Consider the following 18778-nt stretch of genomic DNA (forward strand, 5'->3'; position numbering starts at 1 on the left):
GTTTTGTGTCCTATTTCAAAGGAGTAATAAAAAATTATTATCATTTTGAGCTCTAGCTTAAGTATTGTACAACAAACTATTTCTTTTAAAAAGTATACTTCTGTTCCACTTTACGAGAAAACACTTGGAGAAACGAAACTGCAACAGATGCCATCGAACTCGAATATTATATTTAAAATTAATTTTTTTTTTTTTACATGTACATTGTATATCTACATATTTATATGTGGGTAAAACGTTAGATTTATTTTAAATTAAATAATTTAAGTTAATAAGTTAAATAACTTTAAAAGATTTTCTATAAATTTTTTTCTAAGCCTGTGAAATTCCATCTAAAAAGTATACTTCTGTTCCACTTTACGAGAAAACACTTGGAGAAACGAAACTGCAACAGATGCCATCGAACTCGAATATTATATTTAAAATCAATTTATTTTTTTTTACATGTACATTGTATATCTACATATTTATATGTGGGTAAAACGTTAGATTTATTTTAAATTAAATAATTTAAGTTAATAAGTTAAATAACTTTAAAAGATTTTCTATAAATTTTTTTCTAAGCCTGTGAAATTCCATCTGCATGTTTAAAGTTTGGTTCCGAATATTACCGTAAAACATGCTTATTCGATAATTTATTATTTCTGCACCACATAAGACAGACTGTAATTCATTGACAGTGTTTTATGGCCTGTCAGGGTGAATGTTTGTTTCACTTGATGAGTTTTTTTTTTTCAATTCACACAATTTAAATAATACAATGATTTGAAGTAAATTTAATGACAAAAACGCATTAGTGTTTCCATGTTAGCTGTTATGAATCACTATCGTTAATTAACTTGCAAGTTATGTAACATTAATATACTTCAATGAATGAGACGTGGGAGTTTACTTTAAATTCAGTTGAAGCATAATTGAATAAAATTTGTCAACATTTGTCAACATGTATCTTGAATGTGATAATAAAACAAGTAAAAATAAATAATTAGTTCAATCAGTAAATTTGGCAACCTAAACCAATGATAACGGACTGATCAATTAGTATCTTTGTTTAGCTGTACATAATACATTCTTGCATTGGCAAGATTGAATCAACGTCACCGTATAGAATTATTTTAACAGGAGCTTGAACTTTGGGTAGTTGGGTCAAACAGCAATGTGACGTGGCCCTGTCTATTTCTTTGCTGGCCACTCGGCCATAGCTCATTGAAATCAACAAGATTTGTCTGGCTTTTGAGCTATGACTACGCAATCGGTGTATATTTCACTTCAAACCAGCGTTATTTTTCACCAGGCTGAAGCTAGCAGCCACTAACAGCAGCCACAAACCCCGTAGAAGCTAGCAGCCAATAAGGAAATTCATCAAAGGACTGAGAGTACTCGAACAGAAAAATTATATTTCACCTAATTATCGACATATTTTAATTAATATCAAAATGATTAATGCTCAATAATTTGTACGAGCATTGACGACTTCCAAAGCAGTAAAGCTCGCCTGGATAAGAGTTATAAATGCTTCTATGTTGAATAGAAATGAAATACGTCTATACGGGTCATAAGTTATGAAAAAAATGTTATCCTAAGTGTAGACTTATTGATACAAATAGAAAAACTATATGCATCGTATTGAGTGATATGCAAGCGTATTGTGATATAAAAGAAATGATAAATTAAAGTAAATTAAAAGGCATAAAACGATACAAATACAATAAAAACTCAAAGCCAACTCAGTGTGGCTAGATAATTTGTTTACATCGATGTGGACATGTGCGTGTTTAAAGATTTATCCTCGGGCCTTTTTACTCCCCCGGAAACAACATCAATCAAAAATTAAAAAGACATCGTATTATTACGAATATGAGACAGTAGAACACCAAGCATTGTGGTTTTATTCTCATAAGTAAATTATTATATGTCGCAGTCAAAAACAGCGAAAATCATCAGGTGAAATTGGGATTATTTTGTATCGGCCATGTTTTGACGTGAACCTTCGAATACAACATTGACAATGAAAAGGATCGGGTTAGCTCACCCGAACTTTGTCATATTTTAGCATTTCACAATGATATAGGGGTTAAAAGTGGCCCATTATCTTCCTTATCTTTGAAGAGTGCATCAAACGAATAACAGGGTAGTGTAGGGGGCATATGGGGCTATTATTTCCCGGTCTCAGATTTGGGCTGTAGGGGTACCACCAAGTGGCTCCAAGGGGTTCTGGCTCATTTCAGGGATTTATATCTCACTTGAGATTGGCCACAGGAACTTGCAAACACTTGGATTAAGTAGAGGACCTCAAGAGGTATTCATAATAAGCGTTAGAGGGCACCTATGACCCCTACAAGGGTTCGGTTAGCTCACCCGAACTTTGTCATATTTTAGCATTTCACAATGATATAGGGGTCAAAAGTGGCCCATTATCTTCCTTATCTTTGAAGAGTGCATCAAACCAATAACAGGGTAGTGTAGGGGGCATATGGGGCTATTAATTCCCGGTCTCAGATTTGGGCTGTAGGGGTACCACCAAGTGGCTCCAAGGGGTTCTGGCTCATTTCAGGGATTTATATCTCACTTGAGATTGGCCACAGGAACTTGCAAACACTTGGATTAAGTAGAGGACCTCAAGAGGTATTCATAATAAGCGTTAGAGGGCACCTATGACCCCTACAAGGGTTCGGTTAGCTCACCCGAACTTTGTCATATCTTAGCATTTCACAATGATATAGGGGTCAAAAGTGGCCCATTATCTTCCTTATCTTTGAAGAGTGCATCAAACGAATAACAGGGTAGTGTAGGGGGCATATGGGGCTATTATTTCCCGGTCTCAGATTTGGGCTGTAGGGGTACCACCAAGTGGCTCCAAGGGGTTCTTGCTCATTTCAGGGATTTATATCTCACTTGAGATTGGCCACAGGAACTTGCAAACACTTGGATTAAGTAGAGGACCTCAAGAGGTATTCATAATAAGCGTTAGAGGGCACCTATGACCCCTACAAGGGTTCGGTTAGCTCACCCGAACTTTGTCATATCTTAGCATTTCACAATGATATAGGGGTCAAAAGTGGCCCATTATCTTCCTTATCTTTGAAGAGTGCATCAAACGAATAACAGGGTAGTGTAGGGGGCATATGGGGCTATTATTTCCCGGTCTCAGATTTGGGCTGTAGGGGTACCACCAAGTGGCTCCCAGGGGTTCTGGCTCATTTCAGGGATTTATATCTCACTTGAGATTGGCCACAGGAACTTGCAAACACTTGGATTAAGTAGAGGACCTCAAGAGGTATTCATAATAAGCGTTAGAGGGCACCTATGACCCCTACAAGGGTTCGGTTAGCTCACCCGAACTTTGTCATATTTTAGCATTTCACAATGATATAGGGGTCAAAAGTGGCCCATTATCTTCCTTATCTTTGAAGAGTGCATCAAACGAATAACAGGGTAGTGTAGGGGGCATATGGGGCTATTAATTCCCGGTCTCAGATTTGGGCTGTAGGGGTACCACCAAGTGGCTCCAAGGGGTTCTGGCTCATTTCAGGGATTTATATCTCACTTGAGATTGGCCACAGGAACTTGCAAACACTTGGATTAAGTAGAGGACCTCAAGAGGTATTCATAACAAGCGTTAGAGGGCACCTATGACCCCTACAAGGGTTCGGTTAGCTCACCCGAACTTTGTCATATTTTAGCATTTCACAATGATATAGGGGTCAAAAGTGGCCCATTATCTTCCTTATCTTTGAAGAGTGCATCAAACGAATAACAGGGTAGTGTAGGGGGCATATTGGGCTATTATTTCCCGGTCTCAGATTTGGGCTGTAGGGGTACCACCAAGTGGCTCCAAGGGGTTCTGGCTCATTTCAGGGATTTATATCTCACTTGAGATTGGCCACAGGAACTTGCAAACACTTGGATTAAGTAGAGGACCTCAAGAGGTATTCATAATAAGCGTTAGAGGGCACCTATGACCCCTACAAGGGTTCGGTTAGCTCACCCGAACTTTGTCATATTTTAGCATTTCACAATGATATAGGGGTCAAAAGTGGCCCATTATCTTCCTTATCTTTGAAGAGTGCATCAAACGAATAACAGGGTAGTGTAGGGGGCATATGGGGCTATTATTTCCCGGTCTCAGATTTGGGCTGTAGGGGTACCACCAAGTGGCTCCAAGGGGTTCTGGCTCATTTCAGGGATTTATATCTCACTTGAGATTGGCCACAGGAACTTGCAAACACTTGGATTAAGTAGAGGACCTCAAGAGGTATTCATAACAAGCGTTAGAGGGCACCTATGACCCCTACAAGGGTTCGGTTAGCTCACCCGAACTTTGTCATATTTTAGCATTTCACAATGATATAGGGGTCAAAAGTGGCCCATTATCTTCCTTATCTTTGAAGAGTGCATCAAACGAATAACAGGGTAGTGTAGGGGGCATATGGGGCTATTATTTCCCGGTCTCAGATTTGGGCTGTAGGGGTACCACCAAGTGGCTCCCAGGGGTTCTGGCTCATTTCAGGGATTTATATCTCACTTGAGAATGACCACAAGAACTTGATAACACTGGAATTAGTTATATCTATTTTCATTGTGAAATGCTAAGATATGACAAAGTTTGGGTAAGCTAACTGGACCCTTGCAGGGGTCATAGGTGCCCTCTAACGCTTATTATGAATACCTCTTGAGGCCCTCTACCTAATCCAAGTGTTATCAAGTTCTTGTGGTCAATCTCAAATGAGATATAAACCCCTGAAATGAGCCAGAACCCCTGGGAGCCACTTGGTGGTACCCCTACAGTTCAAATCTGAGACCGGGAAATAATAGCCCCATAGGTCCCCTACACTACCCTGGTATCCGTTTAATGCACACTTCAAAGATAAAAGAGATAATGGCCCGTCGCTCACCTATTATTATAGCAGTGTGAAATGCTAAAATATGACAAGTTCGTGTGAGCTAAACACAGCCTTGCAGGGGTCATAGGTGCCCTCTAACGCTTATTATGAATACCTCTTGACGCCCTCTACCTAATCCCAGTGTTATCAAGTTCTTGTGGTCAATCTCAAGTGAGATATAAACCCCTGAAATGAGCCAGAACCCCTGGGTGCCACTTGGTGGTACCCCTACAGCCCAAATTTGAGACCGGGAAATAATAGCCCCATAGGTCCCCTACACTGCCCTGGTATCTGTTTTATGCATACTTCAAAGATAAAAGAGATAATGGCCCGCCGCTCACCCATATAGCAGTGTGAAATGCTAAAATATGACAAAGTTCGGGGGAGCTAACCGAACCCTTGTAGGGGTCATAGGTGCCCTCTAACGCTTATTATAAATACCTCTTGAGGTACTCTATTTAACCCAAGTGTTTGCAAGTTCCTGTGGCCAATCTCAAGTGAGATATAAATCCCTGAAATGAGCCAGAACCCCTGGGAGCCACTTGGTGGTACCCCTACAGCCCAAATCTGAGACCGGGAAATAATAGCCCCATATGCCCCCTACACTACCCTGTTATTGGTTTGATGCACTCTTCAAAGATAGAAGAGATAATGGACCACTTTTAACCCCTGTATCATTGTGAAATGCAAAAATATGACAAAGTTCCGGTGAGCTAACTGGACCCTTGCAGGGGTCATAGGTGCCCTCTATCGCTTATTATGAATACCTCTTGAGGCCCTCTACCTAATCCCAGTGTTATCAAGTTCTTGTGGTCAATCTCAAGTGAGATATAAACCCCTGAAATGAGCAAGAACCCCTGGGTGCCACTTGGTGGTACCCCTACAGCCCAAATTTGAGACCGGGAAATAATAGCCCCATAGGTCCCCTTCACTGCCCTGGTATCTGTTTAATGCACACTTCAAAGATAAAAGAGATAATGGCCCGCCGCTCACCCATATAGCAGTGTGAAATGCTAAAATATGACAAAGTTCGGGTGAGCTAACCGAACCCTTGTAGGGGTCATAGGTGCCCTCTAACGCTTATTATGAATACCTCTTGAGGTCCTCTACTTAATCCAAGTGTTTGCAAGTTCCTGTGGCCAATCTCAAGTGAGATATAAATCCCTAAAATGAGCCAGAACCCCTGGGAGCCACTTGGTGGTACCCCTACAGCCCAAATCTGAGACCGGGAAATAATAGCCCCATATGCCCCCTACACTACCCTGTTATTCGTTTGATGCACACTTCAAAGATTAGGAAGATAATGGGCCACTTTAACCCCTATATCATTGTGAAATGCTAAAATATGACAAAGTTCGGGTGAGCTAACTGGACCCTTGCAGGGGTCATAGGTGCCCTCTATCGCTTATTATGAATACCTCTTGAGGCCGTCTACCTAATCCTAGTGTTATCAAGTTCTTGTGGTCAATCTCAAATGAGATCTACACCCCTGAAATGAGCCAGAACCCCTGGGAGCCACTTGGTGGTACCCCTACAGCCCAAATCTGAGACCGGGAAATAATAGCCCCATAGGTCCCCTACACTGCCCTGGTATCTGTTTAATGCACACTTCAAAGATAAAAGAGATAATGGCCCGCCGCTCACCCATATAGCAGTGTGAAATGCTAAAATATGACAAAGTTCGGGTGAGCTAAACCGACTTTTTTCATTGTCATTGTTGTATTCTTCGAAGGTTCACGTCAAAACATGGCTAAGACAAAATAATCTCAATTTCACCTGATGATTTTCGCTGTTTTTGACTGCTACATATGATATTTTTTTTATGAGAATAAAATCACAATGCTGGGTGTTCTATTGTCTCATATTTGTAATGATACGATGTCTTTTTAATTCTTAATCACCTCATACGATGTATATAGTTTTTCTATTTGTATCAATAAGACTACACTTAGGATAACATTATTTTCATAACTTATGACCCGTTTAAACGTATTTCATTTTTATCCAACAAAGACGCATTTATAACTCTTATCCAGGCGAGCTTTACTGCTTCGGAAGTCTCCAATGCTCGTACAAATTATTGAGCATTAATCATTTTGATATTAATTAAAATATGTCGATAATTAAGTAAAATAAAAACTTTTGTTCGAGTACTCTCAGTACTTTGATGAATTTCCTTATTGGCTGCTAGCTTCTACGGTCTTAGTGGCTGCTGTTAGTGGCTGCTAGCTTCAGTCTGGTTTTTCTTTCACTTGTTTTGACGCAAGAAATAGATACATGTAGTTGTGTACTACCGAAAGTCCAAGGTCTTGTTAAAATGGTTCTATTTGTTTTTATATGGTAATGTTCATGAATACATGTAGAAGCACCATAGTTTTGAATTCCAGTTTGTTAAAATAATAACATTGAATGAAACATCACATGTACAGGATATACGTGTACGTGTATAATTATACAATGAATGTAACTATAGAAATAAATTCTAAGAACATTAATTTTTTTATCTTATATGTTCGGTATGAAATTCACTTCAGTGTTCCTAAGTCAGTAAGAAGTACGTGGTGTGAACACCGTAAAAAAATCAAAGATGAGTGAAAGGAAGTGCATGTACATAATCTAGTGAAACATACCAGGGCAAAAACAGAAAACCAGAGATTAAAGGAATTTGACGAATTTGTTCAGCAATTCTGAATTTTTGACAAAACAACAAATCTCTTTGGGGTTTTTTTTTTGGTAAGACCCTAGAAAATAAACTTGACAAAACCCGACGTGTATTGTCAGAAATATCTGCTCATATGTGTATACAAATATTTCCTTTTCTTATATCTATGTATTCGCATAACCCACACTACGAAGGTGACAATACAAATTTTATTGTCTGGATACTCTTTAAATGTTTGTTTTACTTTTAATATTAGTTCGTAGATTCAAAATTATTTTCTAATAAACAAGTTGGAGATATTTCTTCACTTTTCTTTTCGGATACAATCTGAAAAGATGTTAGGAGATGCGGAAAAGTGCTTGTTGACTTTTCGCCATAGGCATATAGCACACGGAAACTCGTTCAAGATAGATGCAGTCGTGATAAAATATCAAAGTTTATTTAATTTTGTCATATAGTACGCAGAGATATGACTTACACAATATAGAAAGGTACGACGGTATCTCAAATGTTTAAGTAAAATATGAGCTGATTGAAAGATAATGACGGAATGTTAAACATAAACTTCTACTTGTTGACAAATGTCTTGATGATATGTTGATTGCTTGTTGTTTTATTGCTGTCCAGATTATATCACGCATATAGAGACGACACAAGATGCGCGGCTGAAAGCTCTTAATCCCATATTAGGCGACCATGTCCTCAAAGATATACGGATTCGTTATCGTGCCACCGCCTACTTTGGTACGTGTACAGAACCACAGCTTCAAGTTATTCGAGATGTTGAAAGATTGTTTTGGGGGTTTTTTTTGTTTGAATCTGTTATTTGTTTGAAGAGTTTATGAAAATATTAATCTTTGGAATTGCATGAAGCTACTAGATTTTTCGCACATTGGCTAGAAGTACACATTGAGAAATTTGAGGGAAAATACATGTTAACTGTGCTTTATAGAATATATGCTTGTTCATTTTAAATTTGGCCCGTTTTCAACATTTTCTAGACCACTTTTTGTTTTATAAACAATCTAAAGATTTACTATTTAGTTCAAACGTTTTACGCAAACCTTTTTGTTTGTTTTAATTGAGGACATATAGCTCTTCAGAAGAAAGAAAAAAGGAAAGTGAAGAGACTTAAAACAGTTTTCAGTTATTGAGGTTTGCTTTGATCTTTCTTTATCTCAATTTCAACTATTAATAAAAGAAAAAGTGAGCAAAGTCACAAACCTACAGTGTACTCTTTCACCTTATTTCACAATGCTACACAGAATGAACAACAAGGTATGCATTATTAATATACAAAATGATTTCATAACGGGGATAACTTGCAGAAAATCACCAGATCAAAACTTCCTGCTAATGTGTTCATATATTCCTTTGTCTTTAACAACAAACAAATTGTAAATACAAAAGGGCAAAAAATTAGGAAATCATAATTTCCCGGTAATACATGTACGCACATCTACAAGCTGTATTCTAAATATAACGTATTCACGAAATTCTGTGCAGCGGTTCTAGAGGAGTTGCACTTACGAAAAGCAACAATCCCGGACGGACGGACGGACGGACGGACTAGTCAGAATCTCTCATAACCTGTCGTGATGATTTGCAAAAGGTCTGTTGACGTGAGGCCTTGCCATGAGGTGGATTTAAAGAACTGCCAGTCCAGCCTCGTCATCACTTATACATCTGTCATGTGTAAATTTTGAATTTACTAGGTGAATGTAAAAACAAATTTCACAACATGACAAAGCCATGTCCTTCAGTGGGAATTTCCTACATGAGTGGCAATTGACCGGTTCCTGCTAATATTGACAACACTATTCCATCCACCTTTTATCAGTTTAAAAGCACTAACATGCTCGAGATCAATGCAGCATTCATTGTTGACCAAAAATTTTGACTTCGCTTAAATTTTATATTTAACGTAAAAGAAGGGGGATATTTTAATCGGAACCTGTAAATTGAATTGAATGGTATTTTTGTACATAGAGTTAATATTTGTTTATCGAAACCGTGCACTATAAGAGTTAAAACATTAAACATGCAAATGTAATAAGTAACGAACATTCCAGTGGCCATTAATTTTGAACTCATTCATACTTACAGTTGAGACTAAGAAACAGCATTATATTAATAAAGTATTAAAATTTCAAGTGACAGCCGTGGCACACTTAATTTTTATATCATGAAGTGTTTATGATTTATGAAGACAACTAAATGGTTTTAATGTCAAGCGTTTATATTTATTCCATTTAAAGCATATGTCGAGCGAAAATGTTTTCTATTATAAAGGGGGTTTTTGAAACGGGTTTTCCAAAAGGAAAATCCGGTAATTGAAATGATGAAAATGGCAGGCAGGCGGCTGCCAAAAATGTTTTAATATTATTACCTTTTGTTGGAATTTTTGCAAGGGGGTTATATGTATTAGATTAAATTCTGGTCAAGATGTAGTAAATGATTCCAGAGCGTCTTTTGGGCGCAAATGATGTCATTATTGATTTGATGAATCTGTTTCCCGTACTTTATGACTTTTAAGGAATTATGTAGAAAATGGAACAATATCTTTACTTCTATATGAAGCCAAGAGAAATGTAATTCCGATACCTACATGTATATTTAATTTTCATTTAAAAGAGGAGCACAAGAGTCATGTCGTTTTTTGGAGAAACTGTAGGCATTTAAGATGTACTTCATTGGTCAAAAAATGGAGGAAAAAAACTGCGAAATTTGTTACTTATTTTTATTATATTTCATAGACACTGAGCTTTTATACATATAAACATGATTTTTCATTGTGTTAATCAGACATTTCAGCCCGATACAGCTTTTTTAGCAAAGCTATTGCTTTGAAGCATCATTAAAAGAATTTATATCTTGAATTTCATACACCAGTAGGCACGAATAAAAAGTCCGGTTATTGAAAGGCGAGTGGCTGCCAAAAGGGTACCACTTTTGTACTGATAATTCCTCTTACAGTTTCCATGATAGGAAGATTTTGTTTTACAGATGTATCGTCGAATGTTACATTAAAAGTTTAAAATCGAAGATTTCTAAACTTATCTATAACAATGGGCTAACTGTGCTTGAACCCCGCACGTTAGCATAGAGTGTTAAGTTGGGCAAACTGTGCTGGATTTCCGCACGTTAGTGTCGATTTTGTGTACATAACTATATGGGACTGTCCGTGCTGGAACCTTTGCACATTATTAAGTTGTTATCTCGGTACTCCGACAAGACATTTTACTTGAATTTTGATTTTTATAATGTATGCAAAAATGCCAGCTGTTGAATTTTAAATTCATCTTTTGGCATAGTATTGCATGTAGAATACCTCTACTTTGAATAGGTAGTGTTTATTAGTGTTTATCAAATCAGATTGAGAAACGAATACTGTTCATACAAAAGGAAACACGTTTTTGCTGTCACACTGACATGTATTTTTTACCTGTTTAGATATATATTTAATATATCATATGAAAATATGAACTTTGAAAAATTACGGTGTTCAAGAGTTAATAAATTTTATTCAAAAGAGAAAAAAAGGAGAATTATTTGTTCGGCTACCACATATTGAGCTTCCTGAACACTTCATAGCCACGCAAGCGCAGGAGAATATAAATACTTACATACATTTGAAGCGTTGCGTACATGTAAATCACCAGCAAGCGGTCTTTCGTTGAAACCTGATGTCTGATAATCATTAAAATGCACTCTTTATGAATACATATTTCTCACTAAAGATACCAAATGACTTTAAATTACAATTCCATTCTTAGTGCATTAATCCCATCAATCCCACTGTTACTAATTTTAGACCACAATCACAATCACGTGACACTCAAATCAATGTCCATAATGTACATAACATCGGTTTAATTACATGGACGAGTACATGTGTAAGTCCTGATCAGTTTTAACAACATGTAAACTGATAATAAATTGATAACTAATGATGCGTGAAACTTCATGTATGACCAACTTCCTTCTTAATTCCGGTGTCATAATCAACAAGTAAACATCGCTTTTTGAGTTGCATTCTTACTTTAAGTACAATATACCAGTAAATCATGTGCCTCTAATATAACCAACGTGATGTTATTTTGAAATTATATAACGATAAGCTCTATAGAGTATTTTACTGTCGCAATTTTTGTTGGTTAGGATCACTCATGGACACATAAAGTTAATGCACAATCCTTACCATCCAGCAGGAACCATGTGGCATAAAAACTTTTATAACACACCAAATTAAATATTATAGAATTATTATTTTATGTAATGGTTATGAACAAAACAATCCTGAAGACGTATTATTTAAAAAGGAAATTCTATTCAACAGTACCAAAAGTATATTCATTTATTCTCGTTTTACCTATGTGTGTCATTTGTAAAGTTTCGGTATTTCAAACAAAATAGTTTAGAGAACTTTACTATATATCTTTTCCACTATCAAAACCAACAAATCTCAATTTGGATAGTTAATATCTAATCTAAAGAACCGAATATAAGAAAATATTTTAAAAGATTTCCCAAAGAGCATGAGAACTTTAAATTTATTAATATATACTTTTTAGAACGGGCCAGGAGTTATTTTTTAGACATAGAATGGAGTTAACGTTGGATCAGGGGTAGCTGTTATAATACAGTAAACTTTCGAACGCTTCTTTTGTGTCGAGAAAAGAACTCCGATATGATGTTACTTTTAAGCAATTCTTTAAGATTCTTAGTTTCCAATGAAAAGTGAAAAGAATAAAAATCATATGCTTTTGGCATCTGATATAAATGCTAAACCGGCCCTTCGTGTTGGCCACAGTAAAATTAGAAATAATTAGAAACCACAAATGAAGTCAACACTAATTTACATAGTATAAAGAAATAAAAATGATTATTTTTACATAGCATAACAAACTGAAAAACTGTGCACTTGTTCTGTATTATCATGACCCACATTAATAATATGTGTAGCCCTAATTAAAATATACTTTTTAAAAAAAATTGTTAAATGTACTTTTTTCTTTAAAGGTAATATACAATGCACTTTGCAGATTGAAGGTAGAAAGCTACAATAGCAAAAACGTTTAACACAATCCCATCCCTTTTATTTTAAAAAATGAAGATACAAACTTCCACAGGCATTATGAGTAAGATGTAAAAGGCTCTATATTATGTCTAGGAATTCACAAGAATTGGTTTCTTAAAATCGTTGAGAAGCATATTCTTCACAACTTCAAGAAATTGTCTTGCTGTTAAATATATCCAAGATTTACTTGTGCCACCTTAACTTTGGGTGCAATCCTCCTTGACCCTTTGCCTTTATATGACAACGAATACAGCAGTCTGTCTATGAAAATGTGATCGTCTTTTCTAATGTATGTAAAAGTCTTTATACACCTCTTCAGATCATTTGGAAGATCTTTATCTGGAATGTCCTCCAAAAGAATGATAATCAAATGTCGCTTTCTCTCTACAATGCTCTGTTGAAAAGCTTCCTGAAATTCCCACATGCAAAATTGACTGCTAAGGAAATTTTGGGATAGGATAATCACAGTGTGTTTGCTGTTTTCAACGCATTTTATGATGTTTTCAAATATCGTTTTCCCAGGGATGAAGTCTTTATGGTGCATACAAAATTTTAAATGAGCTAATCGTTCGTTTTTATTTTCTTCGAATAAGTCCTGAACCCATTCATAGTCACCATTGCTGTAGGAGATAAAAGCGTCGAACTCCTTCTCTTCGCATAATTCCACTGGCTGACATGGCAAGACAACGTTAAATCGGGTGAAAAACAAAATTTGAATTTCCCGCCTATATTTTAAAATAAAAATAAAAAATGCGATTAAGAAAAATGACAAAACACTCAAAGCCACAGTAACTGGCATCAACTCGAAATCACAGTTAATATCATTGGATGTGAGATCTTTCAGACGTCGTCCTCGAACACTCTCAGGGAGATGGCACCGCAAATCTCTAAAGTACTGATAACGTTTGTATTTTTCAGAATTCCAGTCCGTTTCCTGAATATATTTTAAGACTTCTTTCATTTCATTTGTGCAGGTGCAGTTAAAAGGATTATCTGTTATATTGACGAAAATTTTCTCGTTTAGAATAAGTCTTTCAAACATGCGGACAGAAAGTTGACTAACTTCATTGTGTGTGAGATCATATGTCAAATTCGGTATGGGTTTGCCCCACACTCCATTTAGGCTGATTGGAAAGAGAATGTCTTGAATGCGATTGTAAGACATATCCATGTACTCCAAAGCCTCAAAATATATCCACCAGTTTTTGAATTGTTCAGGAATATAATATATATCAGAATGAGATACATTAAGAATTTTTAATACAGGATATAGTTTTTGTTCCGTTAATGCATTAGCGTAGTATCGATATCTTATCGTATACGAGTCCTCAAGTGTACGCAAAGATTTGAACACGCATTTGACAGTCAATTGTCGATCATTTGCAATCATCTGTGTCGCCAATTTTACAAAGATACTCAAATCCATCGGCATATCATTTACAAAGATAAAACGATGGTTACGTTTTATCAATATTTTCAATGTTTCCTCATCACCACAAACAAGGTTGTTAGGTAAATTACTTCGATTTAGAGACGCGTGTTCTTTGATGGCTTTATATCCAACCTCAATCTGGACATTTATCAACACATACTCCTCCATTACATCGGGAAAGGTGTCCAACTCAAGATTTTTGTCGTCTGCATAGTAGTCGGTTAGAATGCAGTCATGCACATGAAGTTTAACTATGTTTTTCGATTTACCTTTATCAGGAAGCGAGATTCTACTCAATTGTTCACATGTTACGTTGAAACTGTAGAATGCATTAATCAACGAAATGTACTTTCTCAACTCTGTAAAGTTCCATTTCCCACTAGAAGCAACGTCAATATAACAATTATAATGGAAAGTGTTATTCTTGGATTCACTACCATCAAGAAAACAAAAATTCTCCCAAGAATCGGGAAGGTTCTTCAGATTACCTGAAAAGGTTGTGTTATAGTCTTCGTCCGTTATATTACTTGTCACTGGTCCAATTGTTGTATCGTTCATTGCCTTGGTCTCATTTCTCTCGCTTTGAAAATCTGCATAGGTAACTAGGGGAAAAACATACGATGAAGCAAGAAAAAGAAACCAAATAGAAATAAATTCCATTTTATCACTGTCACAAGATAAATAATTCCTTAGATGGTAAAAATGCCCAGTTTACTCTGACTGTTAGCACGCAGAAACAACATATAACAAAGTTCAATATAATGGCTTAGATGAATTCGCGAAGCCAGATGCGCTTCGTTTAAAAATGTAAACAGGTGTTTTACTATTAATAAAACAGGTGTCCTTGCTTCAGTGGTTTTGCGTGTTAACTTTGCTGGCAAGTTTAATGAAAGTATCTCAGTTTATGAGGAAAACTAAAAAAAAATGTAGGGGGTTGACTTTAACTATAAATTCGTTGGAGATAACGGTCTTAACTCGCAAGTACTTTTTGTCGATTAAGGTCGTTTAACACGTTCCTTATTTTTATATAACTTTTTCCAATAATATTATATTGATTTACTACTACTTTGACAAGCTTTTTGAAAAAAATTAGGGTACTTTACCAGGCATTAGTTAAAGATACCAGATGCAATTTCCTACGTAATCTTAATGAAATTACCCTTAAATTGTTGATATAAATATTTTGGAGTTATATATATATATATATATATATATATATATATATATATATATATATATATATATATATATAGAATCAACAATTATTTACGTAAATTTTATCCTATTTCCGTTATATTCGATCGGGTTTGGTTTACTTTCTTTAATCGTATTTTGTTACTAGAGTTTTTATTGGTTAACCTCTATATTTAGTATCTTTATTTTGATTGGTTAAAATTCTTATAAATACCGAACACTCTCGGAAATATGATGAGTCGGTGGCAAAGTTCTGTAGAACAGTTTATGCCTCTAACCTCTCTAGGTTAGTAGAAATTCTTTTCCTTTTATTTGACCAAGAACTAAATTTTTCTATAATATCTCCTAGCATAGTAATTAGTTTGTCGTTATTTATTTATTCTTTGTTTACATTAAAGTCCACCACTCCTTTTCGATAACTATAGGGTTTTACATTCCTCCTTTCATTTGTCTATTGTTGATTTTGTGTTAATAAACATAGAAAACTTTATTTGTCTTATGTGTTATGATGAATGAGGCAACGGAACCTCGAATCCCAATGAACTGAATTAAAAGGGGGTTAATTAATTTAAAGATCTCCTATTATATATATATATATATATATATATATATATATATATATATATATATATATGTGTGTGTGTGTGTGTGTGTGTGTGTGTGTGTGTGTGTGTGGATAAATAAAGCCTTGGTACAGCAAAAAATACTTAAACAAATAAAACAGAATGCGACAGTCCAAATTAAATAAATTGTTTTCTGATAGCGCTTTCAGCCATGTCGGCTCTTCAGACAGTTATACAAAATTAAAAACGTTGTTTGTAACGTTGTCAATGACGTCGTGTTTTTAAAGTTCATTATGACGTCACAATATACATCAAGGTAGCGATGGCGTGAACTTTATCAACACAGTTAAGCAATGCATAGACATATAATACAATACATATATATATATATATATATATATATATATATATATATATATATATATATATATGATAAATCTATTTTCGATCAAGTTTCGGGTTAAATATTTTAATAAAATAGTCCTCTTTTGCGGTTCGGGCGATTTCATTTGAAGTCCACATTTTGTAAAACGGAAATATTTTAAATGTTCCCTTTCCGCACTTCGCAAAATGTTCCGAACATGGAGTGTTTCTCACTGTTTCGTCCTTAATTTTTTGTTTGTGGACTCTCACTCGGGCGTTGAGCTGGTTAGTCTGGCCAATATAATTTTCTCCACATGTTGGACAAGTCGCACAATATATCAAATTAGACGATTTGCAGTTCATTGGGCATTACGTTTTAAAATTTGGCCGCTTTTTAACATTATTCCTTCTCCCTCCTGTATAAGGTCACATGTTCCACATCGGGGGTCGCCGCACTTTTTGATGGAAAAAGTATTGCTGGACGAGAACTTTGCTTTGAAGAGAATTTTCCTCAGATTCGGCGCTTGTCTTCTGCTGTTTATGATAGATGATTGGTTTAACAGTTTTTTTTCATATTTTCTGATTGTTCTAATATTGGAAAAAAACGTTTTGCTGATTTAAAAATATTATGGTTACACGGATTATGTGAAGTTACAAACGGAATTTTCTCATCTTGCTTCTCCTCCTTAAGGCGTGTCCTTCTAAGTTGTGCTAAAGGAATATCCATAGCCCGCTTAATTCCGTCATTAATAAGTTCCACGGGGTAATTCTGTCGTCTAAGGCGTTGTTTTAACTCTTGAAGCCTTTGTAGGCGAAGAGAAGGGTGAGTCACAATAGTACATACACGCCGTGCCATGTTGTATGGAATATTCCTTTTTGTGTGAGACGGATGACATGAATGAAAATCCAAGTATTGATGGGAATCTGTTTCTTTGCTAAATAAATCGGTAATGATATTCTCGCCGTCTTTGATAATAAGAATATCTAAGAATGGGAGTTTCTCACGATGGACGTCTATAGTGAATTTTATCGAGGCCTGCAGTTCATTTAAGATAGAATGAAATTTTATAAGATCCTCTTCCGTTTTGGTCCAAAAGATGAAACAGTCATCAAGGTATCTTTTTCAGTTCTCTTTAATGTATAGCGTAAAATCGGCATCAAAGATATCCTGTAATATACTATAAAGTTTTTCTTCAAGGTACCCCATTACAAGTGAGGCATACGTAGGGGCAACTTTTGTGCCCATGGCAGTACCTTTTATCTGTAGGTAATTTTCATCATCACAGAGGAAAGTGTTATTTTCTAGTACACGTTTTAGTCCGGCTAAGATGAACTCTTTTGAAAATCTACTATCTATTTGATCTGGATGCTTGTCCAACCAATATTGAATTGCCTCTAATCCTAAATTATGAGGAATATTAGTATATAGGCTGCTTACATCAAATGTAACAAGGATCGTGTCTCCTGGTACTGTTTGTGGGATGTAGTTCAGAAAATCCATATCATCACGAACGTAACTTGTCACTTTGGTGCATAGCGGTTTCAAAATGATATCCAGCATATTGCTTAACCGTTGTGTGCTAGATGCGGGTCCTGCTATGATAGGCCTCAGTTTTAGATTATTTGGTCTAGGAAGTTTGATATAAGTAGAGTTACATTTTTTGACGTTTTCTTGGATATTTTTACATTTATGGATTTTAGGCAAACCATAAAAATTACTAGATTTTACCTCATATTTAGTCAGATATTCAATTTTATTATCCGTTAGATTGTCTTGGTACTTTCTGGTAAGTTTTTCTATTTTGAGCATGGTTCGCCGATCTTCATTCTGTTCCAGTTTTGTGTAAAACTGATGATCTTGAAGTTGAGAAAGTGACATTTCTTTGTAATGGTCTCTATCCATTATGACTATAGTCCCTCCTTTATCGGCGTTTTTTATTATAATTGATGGGTCATTTTTCAAGGTTTGCATTGCTTGATATTGTTTGTGGGAAATATTAGACTTAACAGTTTTATCTGTCACGTTGGAGTTCCCAGTGTTGCGAAGACATGAAATATAATCCTCCAGATGTTTATCTCTATTTAACGGTGGTTTGAACCCCTTATTGTTTTTAACTAGAGATATGTCATTGTTATTTTCATTTTGAAAAAACTCTTTTAAACGTAATTTTCGACAAAATTCTTCTGTATCCGTGACAACACCAACCTTATCAGACTTTGGTGTTGGTGTGAATTTTAAACCATGCTCCAGAAGTTGTATTTCACCAGTGTTTAAGTCTCTTTGCGAAAGGTTGATGATTTTAGGCACTGTATCATAATTCCAGGAATTCTTCCTCGGGACAGAATTGGACTCAAAGAGCTCATTCGGGAAACTCTTCACAAATATCACGACAAAATCCGGAGAATTCTTTTTTATGACAACGCCGGTCACAAACGAAGCGGAAAAAACAATAAACAGTCGGGAAAACATTGATTGCAAAATTCCAATACAGCCTAAAATCATAAACCGACATGGCTGAAAGCGCTGACAGAAAACAATTTATTTAATTTGGACTGTCACATTCTGTTTTATTTATTTAAGTGTATATATATATATATATA

The 18778-nt window shown here is 35.7% G+C and overlaps 1 protein-coding gene across 1 annotated transcript; it reads right to left on the minus strand.

Moving 5' to 3' along the window:
- Window positions 1-11971: 11971 nt before the first annotated feature.
- LOC128156397 (toll-like receptor 2) lies at window positions 11972-14839 on the minus strand. The gene has a single exon (XM_052818509.1). It carries the CDS (start codon window positions 14715-14717, stop codon window positions 12792-12794), a length of 1926 nt encoding a protein of 641 aa, XP_052674469.1. The 5' UTR covers window positions 14718-14839; the 3' UTR covers window positions 11972-12791.
- Between the last annotated feature and the right edge of the window lie 3939 nt (window positions 14840-18778).

Source organism: Crassostrea angulata, chromosome 7 (assembly GCF_025612915.1).
Source record: "Crassostrea angulata isolate pt1a10 chromosome 7, ASM2561291v2, whole genome shotgun sequence".
Lineage (NCBI taxonomy): Eukaryota > Metazoa > Mollusca > Bivalvia > Ostreida > Ostreidae > Magallana > Magallana angulata.

Bases quoted from the DNA above. Each gene is read 5' to 3' on its own strand.
- LOC128156397 (XM_052818509.1), bottom strand. From the start codon at position 14,717: ATGGAATTTATTTCTATTTGGTTTCTTTTTCTTGCTTCATCGTATGTT.